The following is a 25,591-nucleotide window of genomic DNA, read 5'->3' as shown; positions in this document are numbered from 1 at the left end:
TACTTCATAAGGGGGCACTGAGGCCATTACTACTTCATAAGGGGGCACTCAGAGAATTACTACTTTATAAGGGGGCACTGAGGCCATTACTACTTCATAAGGGGGCACTGAGGCCATTACTACTTCACAAGGGGGCACTGAGGCCATTACTACTTCACAAGGGGGCACTGAGGGCATTACTACTTCATAAGGGGGCACTGAGGCCATTACTACTTCATAAGGGGGCACTGAGGCCATTACTACTTCATAAGGGGACACTGAGGACATTCCTACATCATAAGGGAGCACTGAGGACATTACTACTTCATAAGGGGGCACTGAGGACATTCCTACATCATAACGGAGCACTGAGGGCATTACTACTTCATAAGGGGGCACTGAGGACATTACTACTTCATAAGGGGGCACTGAGGACATTCCTACATCATAAGGGGGCACTGAGGACATTACTACATCATAAGGGAGCACTGAGGACATTACTACTTCATAAGGGGGCACTGAGGACAATACTACTTCATAAGGGGGCACTGAGGACATTCCTACATCATAAGGGGGCACTGAGGGTATTACTACTTCATAAGGGGACACTGAGGACATTCCTACATCATAAGGGGGCACTGAGGGTATTACTACTCCATAAGGGGGCACTGAGGACATTCCTACATCATAAGGGGGCACTGAGGACATTCCTACTTCATAAGGGGGCACTGAGGACAATACTACTTCATAAGGTGATGGACAGTCTGTGTCCATCACCTTAAGTGTGGCCATTGCTGAAGTGTGAGAAATATGAATTAATCCTGAATAATATGATGCATGCAGACTGTACTTTACCTGCCACCACCGCACTCTTATCAGCATCTCTGTTTATCCATTCCTCTTACAGGTACGTGACTCAGCTTTCCCATCCTGACTTTCATGCAGACTTCTCTATACCTCTCAGCGCCTGTTTACCAATGGTACGTGACTCAGCTTTCCCATCCTGACTTCCATGCAGACTTCTCTATACCTCTCTGCTCCTATTTACTAATGGTACGTGACTCAGCTTTCCCATCCTGACTTCCATGTAGACTTCTCTATACCTCTCTGCTCCTATTTACTAATGGTACGTGACTCAGCTTTCCCATCCTGACTTCCATGCAGACTTCTCTATACCTCTCTGCTCCTATTTACTAATGGTATGTTCTTCAAGTTACACCAGCTACCCCCCACTTTCATTTATGACCTTGTTTACTTAGCCTTTGACTATCCAGCATCTGGTTCAGCCTTAATCAGCTGATCAAGATGAGCACAAACCTCTCCCCTCTGGTTCATAGCTGAATGCATTCTGTACCAAATATATTGTGGGCCAGGAGTCTGTTAGACTTTAGTCTGTGTCCATTACCTTAAGTGTGGTCATTGCTGAAGTGTGAGAAATATGAATTAATCCTGAATTGAACATGAAGGGAACTGGATACTAAGTCACAGTAAACAATGTTTGTGTTTGTTTTCACTCTCACCCCCTTAATCCTTCACTTCTTACAACCACCCCTAGGGACACCTAGTAATGAACTCTTCATCTCTCCCTCCATTCTCCCCACCCATCTCACCTCCTCCTCAGAGCTATTCCTCAACATACAATCCTTTGTCTCCAAACACAGACAACCACCTCATGCCCTCTCCTGCGTCCACCTACTAACGCTTTCTCTGCTCCTCCTCACTGCCGGCGACATTTCTCCACATCCCGGCCCTCCTCACCACATCCCTACAATCACTTCCACCTCCTACCCACGATCTATCCCAAACTCTCGTAACCCTTCTAACCTTATACCCATCCTCCCAGCCCCACTTCCCCAGTCCCTCTAACAGGAGCTCTATGAAACGCTCGCTCCATCTGCAACAAACTCTCCTACATTCACGACCTCTTCATCATTAACAAGCTTTCCTTCCTCGGCATCACTGAAACCTGGCTCACCCCCTCTGACACGGCCTCTCCTGCAGCACTTTCGTACGGCGGATTCCACCTCTCACATACCCCCCGCCCCACTGGCAAGCATGGTGGAGGATTAGGTTTCCTCCTCTCAGATAACTTCTCCTTCACCCATATCTCACTGCCGCCCTCCATTACTCTCCCCTCTTTTGAAGTGCACTGCGTGCACATCTACTCCCCCTCCAACCTCCAACTGGCTGTCATTTACCGCCCCCCAAGATCAACCACCACTTTCTTTGACCACTTCACCACTTGACTGCTTCATTTCCTCTCCGTTGACATCCCCACTATCCTCATGGGTGACGTTAACATCCCCATTGGCACTTCCCTCTCAGCTGCCTCTAAGCTTCTATCCCTAACTTCCTCCTTCGGTCTTACTCAGTGGTCCTCCACACCCACCCACAAAGATGGCCACACACTGGACCTCATCTTCACCCGCCTCTGTTCCCTATCTAACCTCTCTAACTCACCTCTCCCTCTCTCTGACCACAACCTACTTACATTCTCTACCCTCTCCAGGGAAACAATCCCCACTCCACAAACTTGCATACCCTCGCAGAAATCTCAAACACCTTGACCTACACTCACTCTCTGAATCCCTTCTCCCTCTTACAGACATTAGTTCCTTACATGATGCAGATGTTGCTGCTACTTTATACAACACCACAACAGCTGCAGCTCTCGATTCAGTCGCCCCCTTCACACATACCAAAGCTCGCTCAATCAACAGACAACCCTGGCACACCAGCCTAACTAAAGAACTGCGACGAGCATCTCTCATATCTCTTCGCATCTCTCATATCCTCCCTGTCTCACAACCCCAAACAACTATTCAACACCTTCAATTCTCTCCTCCGTACCCCAGTGCCTCCTCCCTCTCCTCTTATTTCAGCCGAAGACTTTGCCTCATTCTACAAGCAGAAGATTGACACCATCAGACAAAGCTTTTGCCTAAAGCCCCCACAGCCCCTCCCCACACCTACTCAACCCTCCTCCTCCAAAACCACCTTCTCCACCATTATGGAAGATCAACTTTCCTGTTTACTCTCCGAATCACACCTCACCACCTGCAAACTTGACCCAATCCTGTCCCACCTCATCCCAAACCTTACCACTATCTTCATCCCAGCCCTAGCCCACCTCTTCAACCTGTCATTAACAACTGGTGTCTTCCCCTCATGTTTCAAACATGCCTCAATCACACCCATCCTCAAAAAGCCCTCCCTTAACCCATCCTCTCTCACTAGCTATCGCCCCATATCACTTCTCCCCTGTGCCTCAAAACTACTGGAACAACATGTCCATTCTGAGCTGTCCTCCCACCTCTCTTCCTGCTCCCTCTTCGACCGCCTACAATCTGGTTTCCGAACGCACCATTCTACTGAAACTGCACTGACTAAAGTTACCAACGACCTACTAACTACCAAATCTAAGTGACACTACTCTGTCCTCCTCCTCCTAGACCTGTCATCTGCCTTCGACACAGTGGACCATTCCCTCTTACTACAAACTCTGTCATCTCTCGGCATCACAGACTTGGCCCTATCCTGGATCTCCTCATACCTAACAGACAGGACATTCAGTGTCTCCCACCCACACACCACCTCCTCATCTCACCCCCTATCTGTCGGTGTCCCCCAAGGTTCAGTTCTAGGACCCCTGCTCTTCTCCATCTACACCTTCGGCCTGGGACAGCTCATAGAGTCTCATGGCTTTCATTATCACCTCTATGCTGATGACACACAGATCTACCTCTCTGGACCCGATATCACCTCCTTACTAACCAAAATCCCACAATGCCTGTCTGCTATTTCATCCTTCTTCTCTGCTAGATTTCTAAAACTTAACATGGACAAAACAGAATTCATCATCTTTCCACCATCTCATTCACCCCCCCCAACTGACCTATCTATCAACGTCAATGGCTGCTCACTCTCCCCAGTCCCTCAGGCTCGCTGCCTTGGGGTAACCCTGGACTCTGAACTCTCCTTCAAACCACATATCCAAGCCCTTTCCACTTCCTGCCGACTCCAACTCAAAAATATCTCCCGGATCCGCACATTCCTCAACCATGAATCTGCAAAAACACTAGTGCACGCCCTCATCATCTCCCGCCTTGACTACTGCAACCTCCTGCTCTGTGGCCTCCCCTCTAACACTCTTGCACCCCTCCAATCCATCCTAAACTCGGCGGCCCGACTAATCCACCTGTCCCCCCGCTATTCCCCGGCCTCTCCTCTCTGTCAATCTCTTCACTGGCTCCCCATTGCCCAGAGACTCCAGTTCAAAATCCTAACCACGGCATACAAAGCCATTCACAACCTGTCTCCTCCATACATCTGTGACCTAGTCTCCCAGTGCATACCCGCACGCAACCTCCGATCCTCACAAGATCTCCTTCTCTACTCCCCTCTAATCTCCTCCTCCCACAATCGCATACAAGATTTCTCTTGTGCTTCCCCCCTACTCTGGGACTCTCTACCCCAACACGTCAGACTCTCGCCTGCCGTGGAAACCTTCAAAAGGAGCCTGAAGACCCACCTCTTCCAACAAGCCTACAACCTGCAGTAACCACCGCTCCACCATACCGCTGCATGACCAGCTCTACCCTCACCTACTGTATCCTCACCCATCCCTTGTAGATTGTGAGCCCTCGCGGGCAGGGTCCTCGCTCCTCCTGTACCAGTCGCTGTCACATTGTGTTCAAGATTATTGTAATTGTTCTTGTATGTATACCCCTTTTTCACATGTAAAGTGTCATGGAATAAATGGCGCTATAATAATAAATAATAATAATAAGGGGGCACTCAGGGAATTACTACCTCATAAGGGGACACTGAGGCCATTACTACTTCATAAGAGGGCATTGAAGACATTACTACTTCATAAGGGGGCACTGAGGCCATTACTACTTCATAAGGGGGCACTGAGGACATTACTACTTCATAAGGGGCTTCTGAGGGTATTACTACTTCAAAAGGAGGCACTCAGGGAATTACTACTTCATAAGGGGGCACTCAGGGAATTATTACTTCATAAGGGGGCACTGAGGCCATTACTACTTCATAAGAAGGCATTGAAGACATTACTACTTCATAAGGGGGCACTGAGGGCATTACTACTTCATAAGGGGGCACTGAGGATATTACTATTTCATAAGGGGGCACTGAGGATATTACTACTTCATAAGTGGGCACTGAGGATATTACTATTTCATAAGGGGGCACTGAGGATATTACTACTTCATAAGGGGGCACTGAAGACATTACTACTTCATAAGGGGTCACTGAGGACATTCCTACATAAGAGGGCACTGAGGAAATTACTTCATAAGGGGGCACTGAGGGCATTTCTACTTCATAAGGGGGCACTGAGGGCATTACTACTTCATAAGGGAGCATTGAGGGCATTACTACTTTATAAGGGGCCTCTGAGGGTATTACTACTTCAAAAGGGGGCACTGAGGGCATTTCTACTTCATAAAAGGCCTCTGAGGGCATTACTACTTCATAAGGCGACACTCAGGGCATTACTACTTCATGAGGGGGCACCCAGGGCATTCCTACTTCATAAGGGGACACTGAAGACATTACTACTTTATAAGGGGGCACTGCGGGCATCACTACTGTATAAGGTGGCACTTGGGGCATAAGCTCTTTATAAGGCGGTACTTGGGGTATTATACTTTATAAGGGGGCACTCAGGGAATTATAAGTTTATGAGGCACACAGGGGGACTTCTATGATTTTTCCGCATAGAATGGGGCTTGCAGCCGTCTCTGAGAGCTGAATGTGGCTCCCATAATAGGAAAGGTTAGCGACCCCAGATTTACATCGATTTTTGGGTACGACTATGGGTGATACCATTAAACCCCATTACCTTATCCATATAATTGGCGACTTCCAGCATCTTGCGATGCGTCCGCTCCAAGTCCAGGTCATGTTTCTGGAACTGAATGCGGAAAACACAAATCAACGCAAATCCAATATATGAACCTGAGACGCGCGTCGGGCATTTCCTGCTTTACCTCTGCGTAGTCGGCGACCAGGTACAGCTCCACACATCTGTCCCCCTCCGCGTCCTCTCTTCTCACCTGTAGGACACACAAGGGATCTGATTCCAGACTGTAGTAATCATGGGAATACAGAAAACGGGCAGCAGCAAACCATGAAGTCACACCGCAGGCTACCGGATGCCTTTTTAATAATATTTAGAGCTCATTAAACAATGTAGACACCTTGGGGGGGGGCACTTTCTTACTTAAATGTATGTATTTTTTATCTAAAAATCATTTTTGTAATTGGGTTTCAGCAATTGTCTGCAGAATGAGCTAACTGTATATCCATCAGTGAGCTCATTTTGCACTGATAACTCATCTTCCTTCTTCTGAGCTTCTCTCAGCTTATTCACGACAACATAAAGGTTGAGCTTGACTTTCTGGTTATAAATCAGCCCAAAAGAAGAAAAATAAGCTATAAACTCTCCAATAAGAGATCACTGATGGATCCTCAGTTGACTCATTGAGCAGCCAGACTTAGACAGTGCAGCATAGAGGCTGTAGAAGGCAAACGGTGCAAAAGTTTTAATGAAACCCAAATGTAAAAATGATTTTTAGCCCCAAATACATGCATTTAAGGAAAACAAAAATGCCTACAAAGCTTTCCATGACTTTTAATATGTTAAATACTGGCTTACAGTATTGCTACCTATAAATTTCACTAGAGAGACAGTTTTTTTCCCCAATCCAGAGGAGAGCTCATTTGCATATTTTTTTCCCAGGAAGCACTGCCTTTAAGGCTCAAATTTTATTGAGCCGTAGATTGCCACAGTGCAATCCAACAATATCTATCTATCAGTATGGGAATACCCCTTTAAAGATTTATTCCCATAAATTAAATTGTTGGTTTTTTTTACTTAAACTCATGTATTTTGGGCTAAAAAAATATTTTTTACAAATGGTTTTCATTACAAATTTTGCACTGTTTGTCTTTCACAGGCTCTTAGTTTCCCTGCAGATTTTACTTTCATGTGGTCTGTGGTCAAAAATCAGATGTTAGAAGCTCAGAAAAAGACAGATAAAGAGTAAAAACACTTTACCAGACTTTAAAAAAAAAAAAAAGCGAGCTCACTGGCAGACTCTAAGTTAACCCATTCTGCAGATGACAGTGCAGCACAAAGGCTGTAGAAGGCAAACGGTGCAAAATTTTTAATGCAATCCAATTGCAAAAATGATTTTTAGTAAAAAAAAAACATGGATTTAAGTAAAAAAGAAAGAAAAAAAAAAAAAGGTTGACAGCCCCCTTTAAGGTAAATCAGCAGCGACAACAACAAAATCAACAACAAATATTCCTCACGGAACCAGGAGCCAGGAATCCAAAGTGGGGAGACCTCTGTTAAATGACCATGAAAATCGAAGGGATAAACGGCCGAGATCGGAGGATCCTCTGATCCCGGCCATAAAGGTAACTCTAAGGAAAGGAGATGTTCCGGTGAAGCAATAACCTTTTACTGCTTTGGGCGCCACTTCTAGCCCACGGAGAGCGGACTCGGCCCAGGACGTGGAATAACTTACGAGGGACAGATGTGATATCTCTGAAGGATCAGAGATCTGTGGCCGTACAGTGGGAACGACTCCAAACATCTGTACGGATGCACCAGATGGCGGTGTAATGAGGGGGATGTGCTCTGTTTGGCCGTGTCTGCAATGTGTGACATCCAGAGGCCGGCAGCACTAACGAGCAGCAGATAATGGACATCTGCTTCGTGCATCGATCTCCAGGGAGCGGAATACGAGGAACAAACGATGTTCACGGAATCGGCGATATCTGGGGGCTCATGCCTATTACATGTTACAATAACACTTCTATGTTAGGTGCTCGGGGCTTCAGCAGAGATGAGCGGCTCCATCCAAAATGATTTGCAGATTATCTGGAACCAAAAAACATCTCAGTCTGAAGGTTTGTCCGATGCCGTTCACTTCCGCATCAGGAGGTAAGCGGCACTAATGACCTCGGGTCAGCACTTACCTGCTGGGACAGGCATTGTGCACCTGTACTATTCCTTAGATCAAGGATGTCAAACTCAATCACAGACGGCCAAAATGAAAAACTTGGACAAAGTAATGGGCCAACCAGTATACAGTATAATGTGCCCCACGTAGTCCTCCATACAGTATAATGGCCCCACGTAGTCCTTCATACAGAATAATGGGCCCCACATAGTCCTCCATACAGAATAATGAGCCCCACATAATCCTCCATACAGAATAATGGGCACCACATAGTCCTCCATGCAGAATAATGTGCCCCATATAGTCTTCCATATAGAATAATGGGTCCCACATAGTCCTCCATACAGAATAATGGGTCCCACATAGTCCTCCATACAGAATAATGGGCCCACATAGTCCTCCATACAGTATAATGGCCCCACATAGTGCTCCATACAGAATAATGGCCCCACATAGTCCTCCATACAGTATAATGGGCCCCACATAGTCCTCCATACAGTATAATGGCCCCACATAGTACTCCATACAGACTAATGGGCCCCACATAGTCCTCTATACAGTATAATGGGCCCCACATAGTCCTCCATACAGAATAATGGGTCCCACATAGTCCTCCATGCAGAATAATGTGCCCAATATAGTCCTCCATACAGAATAATGGGCCAACATAGTCCTCCATACAGAATAATGGGTCCCATATAGTCCTCCATACAGAATAATGGGTCCCACATAGTCCTCCATACGGAATAATGGGTCCCACATAGTCCTCCATACAGAATAATGGGCCCACATAGTCCTCCATACAGTATAATGGCCCCACATAGTCCTCCATACAGTATAATGGCCTCACATAGTCCTCCATACAGTATAATGGGCCTCACATAGTCCTCCATACAGAATAATGGGTCTCATATAGTCCTCCATTCAGTATAATAGGTCCCACATAGTCCTCCATACAGAATAATGGGCCCCACATAGTCCTCCATACCAAATAATGGGCCCCACATAGTCCTCCATACCGAATAATGGGCCCCACATAGTCTTCCATACAGAATAATAGCCCCACATAGTCCTCCATACAGAATAATGGCCCCACATAGTCCTCCATAAAGTATAATGGGCCCCACATAGTCCTCCATACAGAATAATGGGCCCCACATAGTCCTCCATACAGTATAATGGACCCACATAGTACTCCATACAGACTAATGGGCCCCACATAGTCCTCTATACAGTATAATGGGCCACACATAGTCCTCCATACAGAATAGTGGCCCCACATAGTCCTCCATACAGAATAATGGGCCCCACATAGTCCTCCATACCGAATAATGAGCCCCACATAGTCCTCCATACAGAATAATAGCCCCACATAGTCCTCCATACAGAATAATGGGCCCCACAGTCCTCCATACAGAATAATGGCCCCACATAGTCCTCCATACAGAATAATGGGCCCCACATAGTCCTCCATACAGAATAATGGGCCCCACATAGTCCTCCATACAGAATAATGGGCCCCACATAGTCCTCCATACAGAATAATGGGCCCCACATAGTCCTCCATACAGTATAATGGGCCCCACATAGTCCTCCATACAGAATAATGGGCCCCACATAGTCCTCCATACAGAATAATGGGCCCCACATAGTCCTCCATACAGAATAATGGGCCCCACATAGTCCTCCATACAGAATAATGGGTCCCACATAGTCCTCCATACAGAATAATGGGCCTCACATAGTCTTCCATCTAGTATATATAATCGTCTTATCCCGTCTGTCTGTCTGGCTGTCCTTCTGTCCAGGAAATCCCGCGTCGCTGATTGGTCCGGCCGCGGCCAATCAGCGACGCGGGATTTCAGAAAAAAGATGGCGGCCGTTAGCGGCTCATCTGCAGCACGGAGGTCAGCGGCAATGCAGCCGGGACAGGAGCGGCTAGTGCTAGCAGCAGAAGGACCCTGACCGGCTATATTGGCGCCAAATTTAAACACCGTTGTGCTGATTGGTCGTGGCCGCCGGCCGCGACCAATCAGCGATATTGGCGTCAACTTTAAACACCGCTCTGCACAGAGGTCAGCGGCGATGCAGCCGAAGTACCCTGACCGGCGGCGCCGCTGACCTCCATGCGGCTACCGTCGAGAGATCAGCGGCAAGTGTGAAGGGAGGACCGGGGAGCGGCGCCGCCGGTCAGGATACTTCTGCTGCGAGCAGCCGGTCATCTCCCGCAGCGCCACTCCCCGGTCCTCACTAATAATAATAATCTTTATTTTTATATAGCGCTAACATATTCCGCAGCACTTTACATACATTATCGTCGCTGTCCCCATCAGGGCTCACAATCTAGATTCCCTATCAGTATGACTTTGGAGTGTGGGAGGAAACTGGAGAACCCGGAGGAAACCCACGCAAACACGGGGAGAACATACAAACTCCTTACAGATGTTGTCCTTGGTGGGATTTGAACCCAGGACCCCAGCGCTGCAAGGCTGCAGTGCTAACCACTGCGCCACCGTGCCGCCCCAATACAATTCGCTGATTGGTTGCGCCCGCCGGCCGCGACCAATCAGCGATATTGGCGCCAAATTTAAAAACCGCTGTGCTGATTGGTCACGCCCGCCGGCCGCGACCAATCAGCGATATTGGCGCCAAATGTAAACACCGCTGTGCTGATTGGTCGCGCCCGCCGGCCGCAACCAATCAGCGATATTGGCGCCAAATTTAAACACCGCTGTGCTGATTGCGCCCGGTGTACCGCATACATATTCTAGAATACCCGATGCGTTTGAATCGGGCCACGATCTAGTACAGTATAATGGGCCTCACATAGTCCTCCATACAGTATAATGGGCCTCATATTGTTAGAACCCTCCTGTTTGTTTTTTCCATCTTGTGTTTTGCGGTCACGTGACCATCTGCCTTTATATTCCAGCTCCGCCCTTTTGGCTGTGCTGGACTTCAGTGTTGTTTGACTGTTTTGGTAGCCAGGTGCTTCTGTGCCTTTCTCTGTCAGTTCGCTTGTTCCTTCTGGGACCTCTAGTACCTTTTTGTCAGTTTATCTTTTTTGTGTTCTGCAACAACTTCTCTGTTTAGGAGGTGTCCCATTTTTGTCCCAGTCCTTAGTTCTTTTAGGGACCCCTCCCCTTATGCTATAGGTCTTCGTTCAGACTAGCCGAGGACTAAGGCGGGTCTGTTCGCTAGGAACAGGCAGCCCGCTACATCGTAGGGATTCAGCTTAGTCTTACTGTAGGGATAGCTTTCCCCTATCTTTCCTTAGTACTTGTTGCAGATCATAACACATATAGTCCTCCACACAGAATAATGGACCCACATAGGGGTGGTGGTTCTGGTGTCGCGGGCCAAATATAATCACCCTGTGGGCCAGACTTGGCCCATGGACCAGAGTTTGACCGGTCATAGGTCTCTTGACCCAAACTCAACAGTTTGATATATTCCTTTTATCCTGTTGGGTTTGCGTCAGGAGACCCGCGGCCAGGTCCATCACAGACGTCGGAATTCTTCCTTATAGATGTACGTCCTCACCTACATCTTCAGAACGAAGATCCTGTTAGCTGGCACATCCAGGTGGAGAATGAATGACGTGGTGGACACATCTGTTCGGGGCTCTCTCCGTTGAATTTTACGGGAGACAACCGAGCTGGACATGTTCCTCCACCTCTCTATTCATTCTTCACAAAGATGCGTAGAGACAAGGGTTAGTGGACCCCATTCTGAAGATACAGTGGGTACGGAAAGTATTCAGACCCCTTTAAATTTTTCACTCTTTGTTTCATTGCAGCCATTTGGTAAATTCTAAAAAGTTTTCTTCTCATTAATGTACACTCTGCACCCCATCTGAGAAAAAAAATGAACTTTTTTGAATTTACCAAATGGCTGCAATGAAACAAAGAGTGAACAATTTAAAGGGGTCTGAATACTTTCCGTACCCACTGTAACTACAGATCCCTTAGGTGGGAATCGCCTCTATCAGACATTTATGGCACATAACCAAATTAAATGGGACATTTTTGGGTATCGCTAATCCCAGCTGTACCTCCGATTTCATGGTGGCACCCACCATATTGCATTATCCCCTTAGATGACTTTCGCATAGCATTCACCACACTTACCCGATAATGATGAGGATGATGGCGGTAGGTGGAGTTGTAGAAGTGTGGCTCCGCAGAGTTTATGTGCCCACATTTGCCTTCTCGCAGTTCCAGATGTTTGGCTCTGTAGAGGAGATGTTTCTCCTTGTCTCCTGTTAATGGTTCCAGTACATAACTTATCCCATTGCTGAGTGTTATGAGCCCCCTGCAGATACAAGACTGGACATTTACTCATGAACGGGCTCCATAATGTTCAAGATTGAAAAACTCCCCATGTGGTTTCTAATCTTTAACATTCCACTTCAATTACATTGTTTACTATGATATTACTGTCTTTTAAAGGGAATATGTAATTTGCCATAAATATCAATTTTTTTTCTTCATTATTAACGCCGCTGTTCTCCTGAATCCGGCGATGTTTTTCTTATGTTCCTGCGCCTCTCCGTTCCTGAGATACGGCACCTTCTTCCCTGTGTTTAAATCCAGATTTTTTTGCCAAGTGGGAGTAGTCATCGACCATTTATGGGCATATTTTGCGGGGACCACACCCAGTTGCTTAAAAAGACAAAATTTATACACATTGAAGAAAGGGCCATATCTCAGGAACGGTTTGGCGCAGAAACACAAAAAAAACATCGCCGGATTCAGGAGAAAAGCGGCATTTACAATGAAGAAAAATATATATATATTGTGAAGTTTAAAGGTAAATGGTCTTAGCCAAGAACAGGTTATATGTTGCATTGATCTCTATGGAAAAGACTCGCTGCTAGCAAAGTGGTCAAATGTGGTATTGCAAGAGGAATAATTATAAAAAAAATACTAGAACATGAGGAGTTGTTCTTTATGCAATTTTGTCGTTCCAAGCTGGTAATTAAATGAAATACCTCACCATGTTACAGCTATAAACACAATGTTATAAAACCTAACGGAAAGCTGTAATTTGTGCCGTTTTCTCTCTTCACCTTATTCCTGAGCAGGTGCTAACGGCAACGCTGGAGTCTTCTTGCCCCCGCACAGATCCATGGTAATAACAGTGGTCCTAAAACCAAGAGTAATGATCTTTGCATTAATAAATCAGTTCATAGGAAAAAAAAAAGATGAACAACTGGGTGTTCCCATTCCGGTACACCTCTACAATTTCAGATATTGTCCAATCAGGGAGGACAGTATCAGACTCAGTAGGGACATACCCCCTTAAAACGGGAAATGGTAACGCCCAGTTGTCAATTTTTCCATAAATTTCAACGGGACAAAGCAGAGTAAAAAGAAAAGATGCCCCAGAATTATGGGGACTATAAATGATTACCAAGACAGGCATGTCAGGAGAGCTGACCAGTCCCCTTTAGGGACCAAATTTTTGGCCACTTTTTATAAAAACCCCATCCTCTGCTACAACAACCCCCACCATCCCTGAAATCACTACAGTTACTATAGTAAGACATTATGATACGTCTACTACTCCATAATGGCCGCTCTATCCGTATAGCCCTGGAGAGCCCCTTTAACGTGGCGGTAACAATCAGACACTATGAGCGGCACAATGGACAGTGGGGTCTTTCATTCTTCTACGTCGCTGGTCATTTCTGTCTTCGCTTATCCCCCCCCATCCCCACTTACTGGATGATCTCACCATTGCGGATTTAACCCCCTCCAGCCCACTCTGACCTCCACATGTGGCTGACATCATACAGCCGAGGCACGGTCAGAGGGGGGGGATATGTAAGACAAAGACATAACTGTACTAGTCTGATATATTCCCAGAGGCTTATCACTACCATTCAGCGAGAGACGATGGGAATGGAGGTGTCTGCTCCGACAGTGCCGGCAAGGACTAGGACCCGGTGTGGGGTTTCCGGCATTGCTGTCTTACCTTCTACATGTCACCGTCTATACGCCTCTTCCTGAGAAGGCAATTCATTAGGGGGATATCTATTACCAATCAATACAAAACTCGCTCATGAAACCATATGCGGTAAATGTGTGTTACCAGCAAGAATTAACCTGTTCAATGCCAAAGAGCTTTCTTCTTTAAAAAAAATACTTTTTTTTACTAAAATACATATATTTGGGGCTAAAAATCATTTTTTGCAATTGGGTTTCCCTAAAAAATGTTGGCTTTTACAGGCTGTTGTCATAAATCAGCTGAGAAGAGCTAAAAAAACCCCAGATAAATAAGAGTTATAAACTCAGAATGAGCTTACTGACTGATTCTCAGTTACCTCATTCTAAAGCCAACAATATATAGTACAACCAAGAAGCCATTGAAGGCAAACACTGCACATATTTTAATATAAACCAATTATAAAAATGATTTTTAGCCAAAGGAAAACAAAATGTTACTAATTCAAGCCTAACAGGATTAGATATGTATGTATGTAGAGACAGTAAATTATAATGCATAGCGCATGGTAAAAAGAGTTTTTATATGTCTTAAAGAAAGTCTCTTCTTCCATCACTCTCAAAGCTGCAAGTGTTTAATTCCCCTGCAGCGCCTCCGCAGGGGAGATGAAGTATTACACTGTCTCCAAAACAACCAATGCACTAATGCAAAAGGTGCCATTTTTTTCAAGGGGCGTAACTATAGTTATACAGGGTTTGCAGTTGAATCCGGGCATTGGAGTCTAGGGGAGCCCAAAAGGTCCCTGTGGCCTATATGAGAAAATCATATACTATTTAATCATATAGTATTAAAAGATCATGATATTTAGGGGTCCGGTTGGACACTTTGCTTTGGGTCCACGAGCTACCCCTGAAAGTCTTAGCTTTCTGTGCACCCCCTATCCTCTATTAAAGGGATATGCCCATCTCCGACATTTATTCCCATTGCACAATTGTTGCACAAATTATATATTTTAGCGGAAAATTTTACTTTTTTGCTCTAAAATGGTGCAAAAAAAAGACAAAAAAACCCCAAAACTTTAAAAAAAAAGACAAAAACTTTTTTTTTGTTCACAAAATTCATGAATTCTGTGTTCCGTTTTGAAGAACGAGGCGCAAAATATGGTAACGTATACCACAAGACCCCCTCCTCCCCCCAAAAAAATGACAAAAAAAAATGTAAATGATTACTTTGATCCTTATTTTTAGTAACTTTTACTTGGTTTTGGATTTTTTTTTGTCTGCCATTATGGGCGAGATTTTAACCTAATTCATCATTCGTGACTTTTTCGATTCTACTCCAGCGCTCTATAGAAAAAAGTTTTAAAAGTTTTTAGAAAACAACTTGCCGGTGTCTCCGCCATCAAACAGGCCCTCATATCTAAGCTTCCAGGACCTCAAGTATTAACGAGGTCTGCATTTGTGCCGCGTGTCTGGATGTGGTCACATCTGTCCTTCTGTAACCTCAGCATCTTCGCCATGTGCCGGCGAATCTCTGCACGCTCTATAAATAAGTGGCCGGCAGCGAGCGGCGGAGAGCAATGACTTCTCACTCCTGACCTACTTAGCGATGTCGCTCAGCCCCAGGGAGCGCAGAAGTGTGCCAGGAAACCGAGAAAGGGATGATGGGTCAAAACCAGGGTAGGAAATAGCCAAAGAACAGCAGAAAAATGCACAAAGCTTGCAGGATGGACCCAAGAAAACCGCAAGACGTCCTGGGAGGCAGATGACAAGACGCCATGTTTTGATGCAGAACAGAAGGAGAGGAGCTGCTGCTGGAGATGGATTATCCAAAAACCAAATAATGGGGGGTCGTGCAGGGTGAACAGACGCAGGGGGGGGGGCTTGTAAACATTCCTGGACACGAAGCAATAAATGACTTAGACATAAATGGTTTACATATAGAAGTTTCTACAGGAAATAGTTAAGAAACTTTATAAAAACTTTGCATTACTCATAATGTACTGATCCAGAGTAAGGCGATGTGCACACAATGTCTCTTTTGCAGAGTTTTTGGAGCAGACACTCTAAGTTTTTGAGGAGGATTTGGAGAGTTTACGCTCAGTTTCTGCTCCTAAAACGCCTTAAAAAAGTGTGAACACATAAACTTAGGCTATGTGCACGTCCGTACAGTAGGTACCACCCATGGATACATCACCCCCATGACATATCCATACAGTAGGTACGACCCATGTATACATCACCCCCATGACATGTCCATACAGTAGATACCACCCATGAATACATCTCCCGCATGACATGTCCATACATTAGATACCACCCATGGATACATCACCCCCATGACATGTCCATACAGTAGATACCACCCATGAATACATCTCCCGCATGACATGTCCATACATTAGATACCACCCATGGATACATCACCCCTATGACATGTCCATATATTAGATACCACCCATGGATACATCACCCGCATAACATGTCCATACAGTAGTTACCACCCATGTATACATCACCCCCATGACATGTCCATACAGTAGATACCACCCATGGATACATCACCCCCATGACATGTCCATACAGTAGGTACCACCCATGTATACATCACCCCCATGACATGTCCATACAGTAGGTACCACCCATGGATATATCACCCCCATGACACATCTGTACAGTAGTTACCATTCATGGATAGATCACCCTCATGACAAATCCGTATAGTAGGTACCACCCATGGATATATAACATCCATGCCACATCCATACAGTAGGTACCACCCATGGATACATCACCCCTATGTCACATCCATACAGTAGGTACCATCCATGGATACATCACCCCCATGACACGTCCGTACAGTATGTTTCACCCATGGAAATATAACCCCCATGCTAGATCTGCACAGTAGGTACCACCCATGTTTACATCACCACCATGACACATCCATACAGTAGGTACCACCCACAGATACATCACCCCCATGGCACTTCGGTACAGAAGGTACCACTCATGGATGCATCACCCCCATGAAACGTCCGTACAGTAGGTACCACCCATGGATATATCACCTCCATGACATGTCCGTACAGTAGGTTCCACCCAAGGATACATCACAGACATGTCATATCCGTACAGTAGGTACCAACGCACCCATGGATACTTCACCCCATGACACGTCCGTACAGTAGGTACCACCCATGGATACATCACCACCATGACACGTCCGTATAGTAGGTACCACCTATGGATACATCACCCCATGCTACATCCATGCAGTAGGTACTACCCATGGATACTTCATCTCCATGACATGTTCATATAGTAGGTACCACCCACGGATACTTCACCTTCATGACACGTCCGTATAGTAGGTACCATCCATGGATAAATCACTCTCATGACACATCCGTACAGTAGGTACCAACCATGAAAACATCACCCCATGACACGTCCATACAATAGGTATCACCCAAGGATACCTCACTCCCATGTCACGTCCATACAGTAGGTACCACCCATGGATACATCACTCCCATGACACATCCGTACAGTAGGTACCAACCATGGAAACATCACCCCCATGCTACATCTGTACAGTAGGTACTGACGCGCCCCCTGGGCCAGTGCTGTAGCGCGGCGCACGTGTGCGCGGGGGAATACCCGGAGCCGGATCCGATGGGGGTAGTAGTCTCCGAGTGGCGGGGACCCGGTCCGTGCCCAGGGTGGTCAAACTAAGTGTGTGGCAGTCTTTGTAGATGTTGTTTAAGTGTCGACTACGCCACCCGTTGATTTGCGGTCGCAAGGCCGCCGCTGCAGAACAGTCCGCTGAGGCCGGTGGTATGTGTGCAGCAATGGTGGTATAACCCCCAACGGGAGAGGTATGGCCTCAGGGCAGCTGGTGCGGGTGAAGGGAGTGATAGAAAGGGCGTCCCGGTACCTTTAGTGCTGGTAGTGCGATGGAACACAGAGACTGATTGCAGTTTTCAATGCTTTACTCACAGATGTTATCAGTGTCAGTCCTGCAGGTGATGACGACCCGAGCCGTGCTGCGTCCACCAGGTACGGGGCTCGACCAACCCCCAGGCAGTTCCAGAGTGTGACCTTGAACTCCTTTCTCCGTTCCTTTCTCTGGCCGTCCCCACTAGGGACCCACCCATGTCCAGCTTCCTCGGGCCTTCTGGTGGCGAAACCTATCTCCGGTTTCCCTGACCCTATGTGGCGTGCCTTCGTGGTGAGTGTAGTGAGTGGTCGCGCCAAGACGTGGCCACGACCTCCGGTTCCTGGCTGAGGATAAGTGGCCTCCACCAGTTCGGGATCCGGTACCCTGATCTGCCAACCCTTCACCCGCTGACTCCTAGCGTGTTCGGGTTCCCTCTTCCTTCATGTCTCTGGGCCTTTCTCCGGGTTCCATTCCTTCCTTGTTCCTTGTTCCTTTCCTCTTGTCTTTCTCTCTCTTGCTCCCTTCAGGAGCAGCACCCAGACAGGGCTGCTGCTCCCTGTCACTACTCTTCTCCTCTTCTTCTGTCTGACTCAACTGAACTCCTAAGATGGTGCCCACCTTTTATACTCCCTCTGACACCCGAGCCCAGGTGACTAGCCACCAATGGGCTCCTTCCTATGCCCAGAGTCCCTCCCCTCTCTGCTCCTGCACCACTGGGATATTCCTTCCCCCCTCCCACTCCAGCCAGGGACAGACGCTGTGGTACCTGCACATCTATCTGGTGGGAGTACCGTTGATCTGTCCCCCGGAAATGGGATGTATGTGGTGCATGCAGCTAACTGAGTTCTAGTCCACACTCCATCCTTACCCGGGAGTGGAATACCACACCTCTGGTTCGAGGTGCAATACCCCTGTAGCAGCCGAGCCCTCGGGGTGCTACAGGTACCACCCATGGCTACACCACCCCCATGACACATCCGTACAGTAGGTTTCACCCATGGAAATATAACCCCCATGCTAGATCTGCACAGTAGGTACCACCCATGTTTACATCACCACCATGACACATCCATACAGTAGGTCCCACCCACGGATACATCACCCCCATGGCACGTCGGTACAGAAGGTACCACTCATGGATGCATCACCCCCATGACACGTCCGTACAGAAGGTACCACCCATGGATATATCACCTCCATGACGCGTCCGTACAGTAGGTACCACCCATGGATACATCACCACCATGACACGTACGTACAGTTAGTACCACCCATGGATACATCACCCCCATGGCACGTCCATACAGTAGGTACTATCCACGGATACCTCACCCAGGGATACTTCACCCCTATGTCATGTTCATACAGTAGGTATCACCTATGGATACATCAGCCCCATGTCATGTCCGTACAGTAGGTACCATCCATGGATGGATACATCATCACCATAACACATCCGTACAGCAGGTACCACCTATGGATACATCACTCCCATGACACTTCTGTACAGTAGGTACCACCCATGGATACATCACCCCCATGGAACGTCCATATCACCCATGGAAACATAACCCCCATGCTACATCCGTACAGTAGGTGCCACCCATGGATACATCACCCCCATGGCATGTCCATACAGTAGGTACCATCCATGGATACATCATCCCATGGCCCGTCCGTACAGTAGGTACCACCCATGGATACATCAACCCCATTGCACGTTCGTACAGTAGGTGCCACCCATGGATACATCACCCCCATGGCATGTCCATGTAGTATGTACCACCCATGGATACATCATCCCATGGCCCGTCCGTACAGTAGGTACCACCCATGGATACATCAACCCCATGGCACGTTCGTACAGTAGGTACCACCCATGGATACATCACCTCCATGTCACGTCTGTATAGTAGGTACCACAGATCAGACACTGATGGCAACAACTCCAGTGGCCGGTGTGAAAATGACAAGATTTTTAATTTTTTTTTTTAAATACAGATAATGAAGAAAACTCAGCTCCATTAGAGTAAGTAGAGCTGAGCTGCAATACCACATACAACCTTTGGATAGATGTGGCGCTATTTTTGAAAGTAAGCTGCCATGATTTTCTAATTTTGGACAACCCACTTTAAAACACAAAACCCAGTGCAATGTGGAGAAGGTTGATACTAAGGAAATAGCTCCTACCGTCATGCTGGGTTCATGCACAATAGGAATGTCGCTGGAGCTGTAATGGATCTCTCTGTAATTCGGGTGGAGAAGTTGCCTGGGGATGGAGACAAAGAGTTAATTAATTGCCCACGATAATCCATATTCCATCGACAATTGTAAATGAAAGGGGGCATTACCAGTGTGAAACATGTAGATCAGGAGAGCAGACCATCAGTCATTACATGTCTCACACTAGTGACGCATATTTAATTTACAGTAAGCTCTGGAGGCAGATTCTCAGGGAAGATCTATGTCCGGCCCATAGATCTTAACAGCTCATTTACATATTAAGAAAAACATGGATTTCTCTGGAATAAGACATCAGATCGCAGAAATCTAGGTATCATTTTATCCAGCTTCCTATGACCTACATGCCCATATAGACGGCTTAGGAGGGTGGATCCTACTGTCAGATTCCCTTTAAGAAAAAAAAATGCAAATGACGAATCGGGCCCATAAAGTCCCCATGACCCAGGGTTTCCAGCACCATTAAGGGAATAATAGGCTGACATACAGTACAGACCAAAATTTTGGACACACCTTCTCATTTAAAGATTGTTCTGTATTTTCATGACTATGAAAATTGTACATTCACACTGAAGGCATCAAAACTATGAATTAACACATGTGGAATTATATACTTAACAAAAAAGTGTGAAACAACTGAAAATATGTCTTATATTCTAGGTTCTTCAAAGTAGCCACCTTTTGCTTTGATGACTGCTTTGCACACTCTTGGCATCATTACTTTAAGAAATAAAGGTCAGTCAGTGCGAAAAATTGGGAAAACTTTGAAAGTGTCCCCAAGTGCAGTTGCAAAAACCATCAAGCGCTACAAAGAAACTGGCTCATATGAGGACCGCCCCAGGAAAGGAAGACCAAGAGTCACCTCTGCTTCTGAGGATAAATTTATCCGAGTCACCAGCCTCAGAAATCGCAGGTTAACAGCAGCTCAGATTAGAGACCAGGTCAATGCCACACAGAGTTCTAGCAGCAGACACATCTCTACAACAACTGTTAAGAGGAGACTTTGTGCAGCAGGCCTTCATGGTAAAATAGCTGCTAGGAAACCACTGCTAAGGACAGGCAACAAGCAGAAGAGACTTGTTTGGGATAAAGAACACAAGGAATGGACATTAGACCAGTGGAAATCTGTGCTTTGGTCTGATGAGTCCAAATTTGAGATCTTTGGTTCCAACCACCGTGTCTTTGTGCGACACAGAAAAGGTGAACGGATGGACTCTACATGTCTGGTTCCCACCGTGAAGCATGGAGGAGGAGGTGTGATGGTGTGGGGGTGCTTTGCTGGTGACACTGTTGGGGATTTATTCAAAATTGAAGGCATACTGAACCAGCATGGCTACCACAGCATCTTGCAGCGGCATGCTATTCCATCCGGTTTGCGTTTAGTTGGACCATCATTTATTTTTCAACAGGACAATGACCCCAAGCACACCTCCAGGCTGTGTAAGGGCTCTTTGACCAAGAAGGAGAGTGATGGGGTGCTACGGCAGATGACCTGGCCTCCACAGTCACCAGACCTGAACCCAATCGAGATGGTTTGGGGTGAGCTGGACCGCAGAGTGAAGGCAAAAGGGCCAACAAGTGCTAAGCATCTCTGGGAACTCCTTCAAGATTGTTGGAAGACCATTTCTGGTGACTACCTCTTGAAGCTCATCAAGAGAATGCCAAGAGTGTGCAAAGCAGTCATCAAAGCAAAAGGTGGCTACTTTGAAGAACCTAGAATATAAGACATATTTTCAGTTGTTTCACACTTTTTTGTTAAGTATATAATTCCACATGTGTTAATTCATAGTTTTGATGCCTTCAGTGTGAATGTACAATTTTCATAGTCATGAAAATACAGAACAATCTTTAAATGAGAAGGTGTGTCCAAACTTTTGGTCTGTACTGTATGTTATAGGCTTTTATCAGAGTAGAAAAACAAAAACAGTGCCCTCTTGTCCATAGGATTCCCCTAGAATTAACGAGTCCTGCCCCTTTTAAGCTCCAATACAGGGGACTGTTGGCAAGAGAGCATAAGGTCCTCCCCTTTTGAACTCCAATTCAATTCAGGGGGCTGTTGGCAAGAGAGCACAACGTCTTGCCCCTTTTGAACTCCAATTTAGGCGACTGTTGGCAAGAGAGCACAAGGTCTTGCCCCTTTTGAGCTCCAATTCAATTCAGGGGACTGTTGGCAAGAGAGCACAAGGTCCTGCCCCTTTTGAGCTCCAATTCAGGGGACTGCTGGCAAGAGAGCAAAAGGTCCTGCCCCTTTCGAGCTTCAGTTCAGGGAACCATTGGCAAGACAGGACAAGGTATTGCCCCCTTTGAGCTCCAATTCAATTGAGGGACTGTTGGCAAGAGAGCACAAGGTCTTGCCCCTTCTGAGCTCCAATTCAGGGGACTGTTGGCAAGACAGCACAAGGTCTTGCCCCTTTTAAGCTCCAATTCAGGGGACTGTTGGCAAGAGAGCACAAGGTCCTGCACCTTTTGAGCTCCAATTCAGAGGACTGTTGGCAAGAGAGCACAAGGTCCTGCCCCTTTCAAGCTCCAGTTCAGGGGACTGTTGGCAAGAAAGCACAAGGTATTGTCCCTTTTGAGCTCCAATTCAATTCAGGGGACTGTTGGCAAGAGAGCACAAGGTCTTGGCCCTATTGAGCTCCAATTCAGGGGACTGCTGGCAAGAAAGCACAAGGTCCTGCCCCTTACGAGCTCCAGTTCAGGGGACTGTTGGCAAGACAGCACAAGGTCTTGCCCCTTTTGAGCTCCAATTCAGGGGACTGCTGGCAGGAACTGATTTGGGTGTTAGGGCAATAATAGGGGCCACCAATTCACAAGCACCATATTGTCCTTTTTTTGCCCTAGGGGCACATTTACAGTACCTTGTAGTGTGGGCCTTGTGCCTTGAAGGCAGGTAGGGTCTTAGGTTGTCCCATCTGTCAATTTCTAAAAATTTTAGTTGGCTATCTGGAAAAAGTTAAATAACCCATAGGGGCGCCACAGCCATTCCCAAGTTCCCAGCATCACAAAATTTTCATGTATCAGCACTGACTAACCAGCTTGCTGACGGTTTCCATTTAGCAGCAGATTTTTCGACATTACGCTGCATAAAAAAAAATAACTATGATCATGTGTTATGTCAAAAAGATGCTGAATTTTGTTGACAATGCAACAAAAAAAGGAAAAACATTAGCTGCGATAAATAAGGACATCCTATCGTTTGCACTAATGGAAACACTTGACCTTGGGCGACCTTGGTGATGAATGTGTGGAAGGTGGCTGCGAGGAAGTATCAGTTACGGTAATAAATCTTGGAAGGGGGATGGGCGGCGACATATACTGCGGCGGCTATAAACCAAAAATGACGTGAACTAGTCATGTGACCACAATAATTAATTAATAGAGGTCGTAGCCTTTTACCAGAATAGACGATGATTTTTCGGAGTACGGCGTGAGAAGGAGGGGTCACTAAACATCTATGGGGCCGACTCATCTGTGAATTTGCGTCCCTTTTTGTTCCACCTAATTCATTATCTGTTTTGCTCCTTTTTTACGCTTTTTGCTCTTAGTCCTGTTGAAATGGCTAAATTGGAGAAAAATTGAGATTGTGAGACCTCCACCCACCCCACCCGGGACGTATGGGGGGGCATTTATGACCCACACTGTGCCGCAGGCATCCATTAAAGGGATCCTGACATATTGATTATGCGGTTCAGACATGAGGGTAGTACCGGCAAGGTCTAGCGGAGCAGATTGATTCTACTTGTTCTGAGTTTAGGAGTCCAGTGGGTGGGCCTAATTAATGCCTAATTAATGACTGAGCTGTCAATCATGGGTAGGACCGCCCACTGGACTCCCAAACCAGAAAAAGATGAATATAATGGAAAAATAGAAGAAAAAGGTTAGAATTTTTCACCTGTTTTGTTCGTTTACCCTATATCTAAATCCCTCGGCGGAGACGTCTGCACCCAAATTAAAGCAGCCCCCTACTTTACGCAAATAAACAAAAACTTAAAAGCTTTTGCATTTCTAATCGGTGACACCTGACAAATGCAAGAAGCTTTCTCCGCTGCCATGGCCGCCTGGTCTCGAGAGATCTACAGAAAGCAGATGGCCCTCAGGAGACAGCGCACAATTCTTCATGCTACCTGATATTAGATTTCCAGGGATGGCGCGGTCTTATATCAATGTATAATGAAAATGGAACCGTTTACAAGATCTCTGCTGGCAGTCAGTACACAGGAACACGTCATTGTTGGCAGTCTCCAATTTTCAGGTGATTGCAATGACAACGTCGGATATTATGCCAAAATCACGGCATGCACAGGATCAATCCACGTAAGGGTGCGTTCACACTGAATCTTTTTGCTGTAGAGTTTTGAGTTTTTGAGAAGGATTTAGGCTGTGTTCACACGTTGCGTTTTTGCTGTATTTTTGTCTGCAGGCAAAAACTGCTCTCTTGGTAGTAAAAAAAAGCAGATTTTGCTGCTTTTTTGGGTGTATTTTTGCATTTTTACTCCCCAAAAACGCTGCAAAAATGCAAGTTTGCATTATTAGCACTTTCCCAATACTTTCTATGGGTGATAAAATGCTGCAAAAATGCTGAAAGAACGAACATGATGAAGATTTAAAAAAAAGCTGCAGTTTTCCAAATCAGTCGGGAAAAAAACAACAAGCGCGTGCATGAGATTTCTGAAATCTCAAAGCCTTGGCTAGTACTGTAAAAAGCAGCTTTTAATTTCCATTTAAAAAAAAAACGCTGAAAAAAAACGCAACTTGTGAACATAGCCTTACAGAGTTTTCGATGAGTTTAAGCTCCAAAAACTCATCAAAAATAATCAGCGTGCAGGAAAAATCACATTGTAACCCCTCTTCAGCAGGTATGAATGGATGTGGAGTCTGAGATTTATAAGTAATGATTGATAGGCGATTAAGGAGAAAAAAAGCAATAGGAAAAACACAAAGAAAGGGAAAAAACACACACAAAAAAAAGACATAACTCAAATCACTGCATTTATACGGAAAAAATATACGAAATAATAATAAATTAAATTGTCAAATGTACATAAAGAAATGGCAATGAAAAAAAAATCAAAACATCCTGCAAAAAATAAAAAATAGCCCTCTACCTACCATGTGTGTGTATTGAGCTCAGGAGCCGCGTTGTACAGCTGACACTCGAGTTAAAGGGAATCTGTCAGCAGGTTATGTATTCCGAGAGCAGCATGGTGTAGGGTCAGAGATCCTGATTCCAGTAATGTATCACTAACTAGGCTGTGTTTTGCTGTTTCAATAAAATCAGTGTTTTATCAGCAGGAGATTATCACTAAAGGACCAGGTGTCTCGTGCCTCCTAGTCCAACCACGCCCCCAGCACTGATTGGCAGCTTTCTGCCAATCAGTGGTGTGGGCGGGGTTATACACAGCTTAGCATTGCAAGTGCTGCTAGATCTGCAGCAGAGAAAACTGTGATTTTATCACAACTGCTGCACCCAGTAAACTAAG

At 46.0% G+C, this 25,591-nt stretch overlaps 1 protein-coding gene across 1 annotated transcript in view; it reads right to left on the bottom strand.

Moving 5' to 3' along the window:
• The window catches only part of ADAM19 (ADAM metallopeptidase domain 19), a 69,886-nt gene that overhangs the window by 23,396 nt on the left and 20,899 nt on the right, over window positions 1–25,591 (bottom strand). Inside the window, exons 4-8 of the mRNA XM_073649874.1 lie at window positions 20,061–20,139; window positions 13,051–13,127; window positions 12,110–12,293; window positions 5,997–6,062; window positions 5,849–5,920 (exon numbers count right to left, since the gene is read on the bottom strand). Of these exons, the coding sequence (XP_073505975.1) occupies window positions 5,849–5,920; window positions 5,997–6,062; window positions 12,110–12,293; window positions 13,051–13,127; window positions 20,061–20,139 (478 nt within the window). The remainder of the gene's footprint in view (window positions 1–5,848; window positions 5,921–5,996; window positions 6,063–12,109; window positions 12,294–13,050; window positions 13,128–20,060; window positions 20,140–25,591) is intronic.

This window comes from Phyllobates terribilis, unplaced genomic scaffold (genome assembly GCF_046119375.1).
Source record: "Phyllobates terribilis strain yellow unplaced genomic scaffold, ASM4611937v1 Scaffold_10__3_contigs__length_209671492, whole genome shotgun sequence".
NCBI lineage: Eukaryota > Metazoa > Chordata > Amphibia > Anura > Dendrobatidae > Phyllobates > Phyllobates terribilis.
Note: the sequence above shows the minus strand (reverse complement) of the source record. Positions and strands in the feature narration are given on the sequence as shown.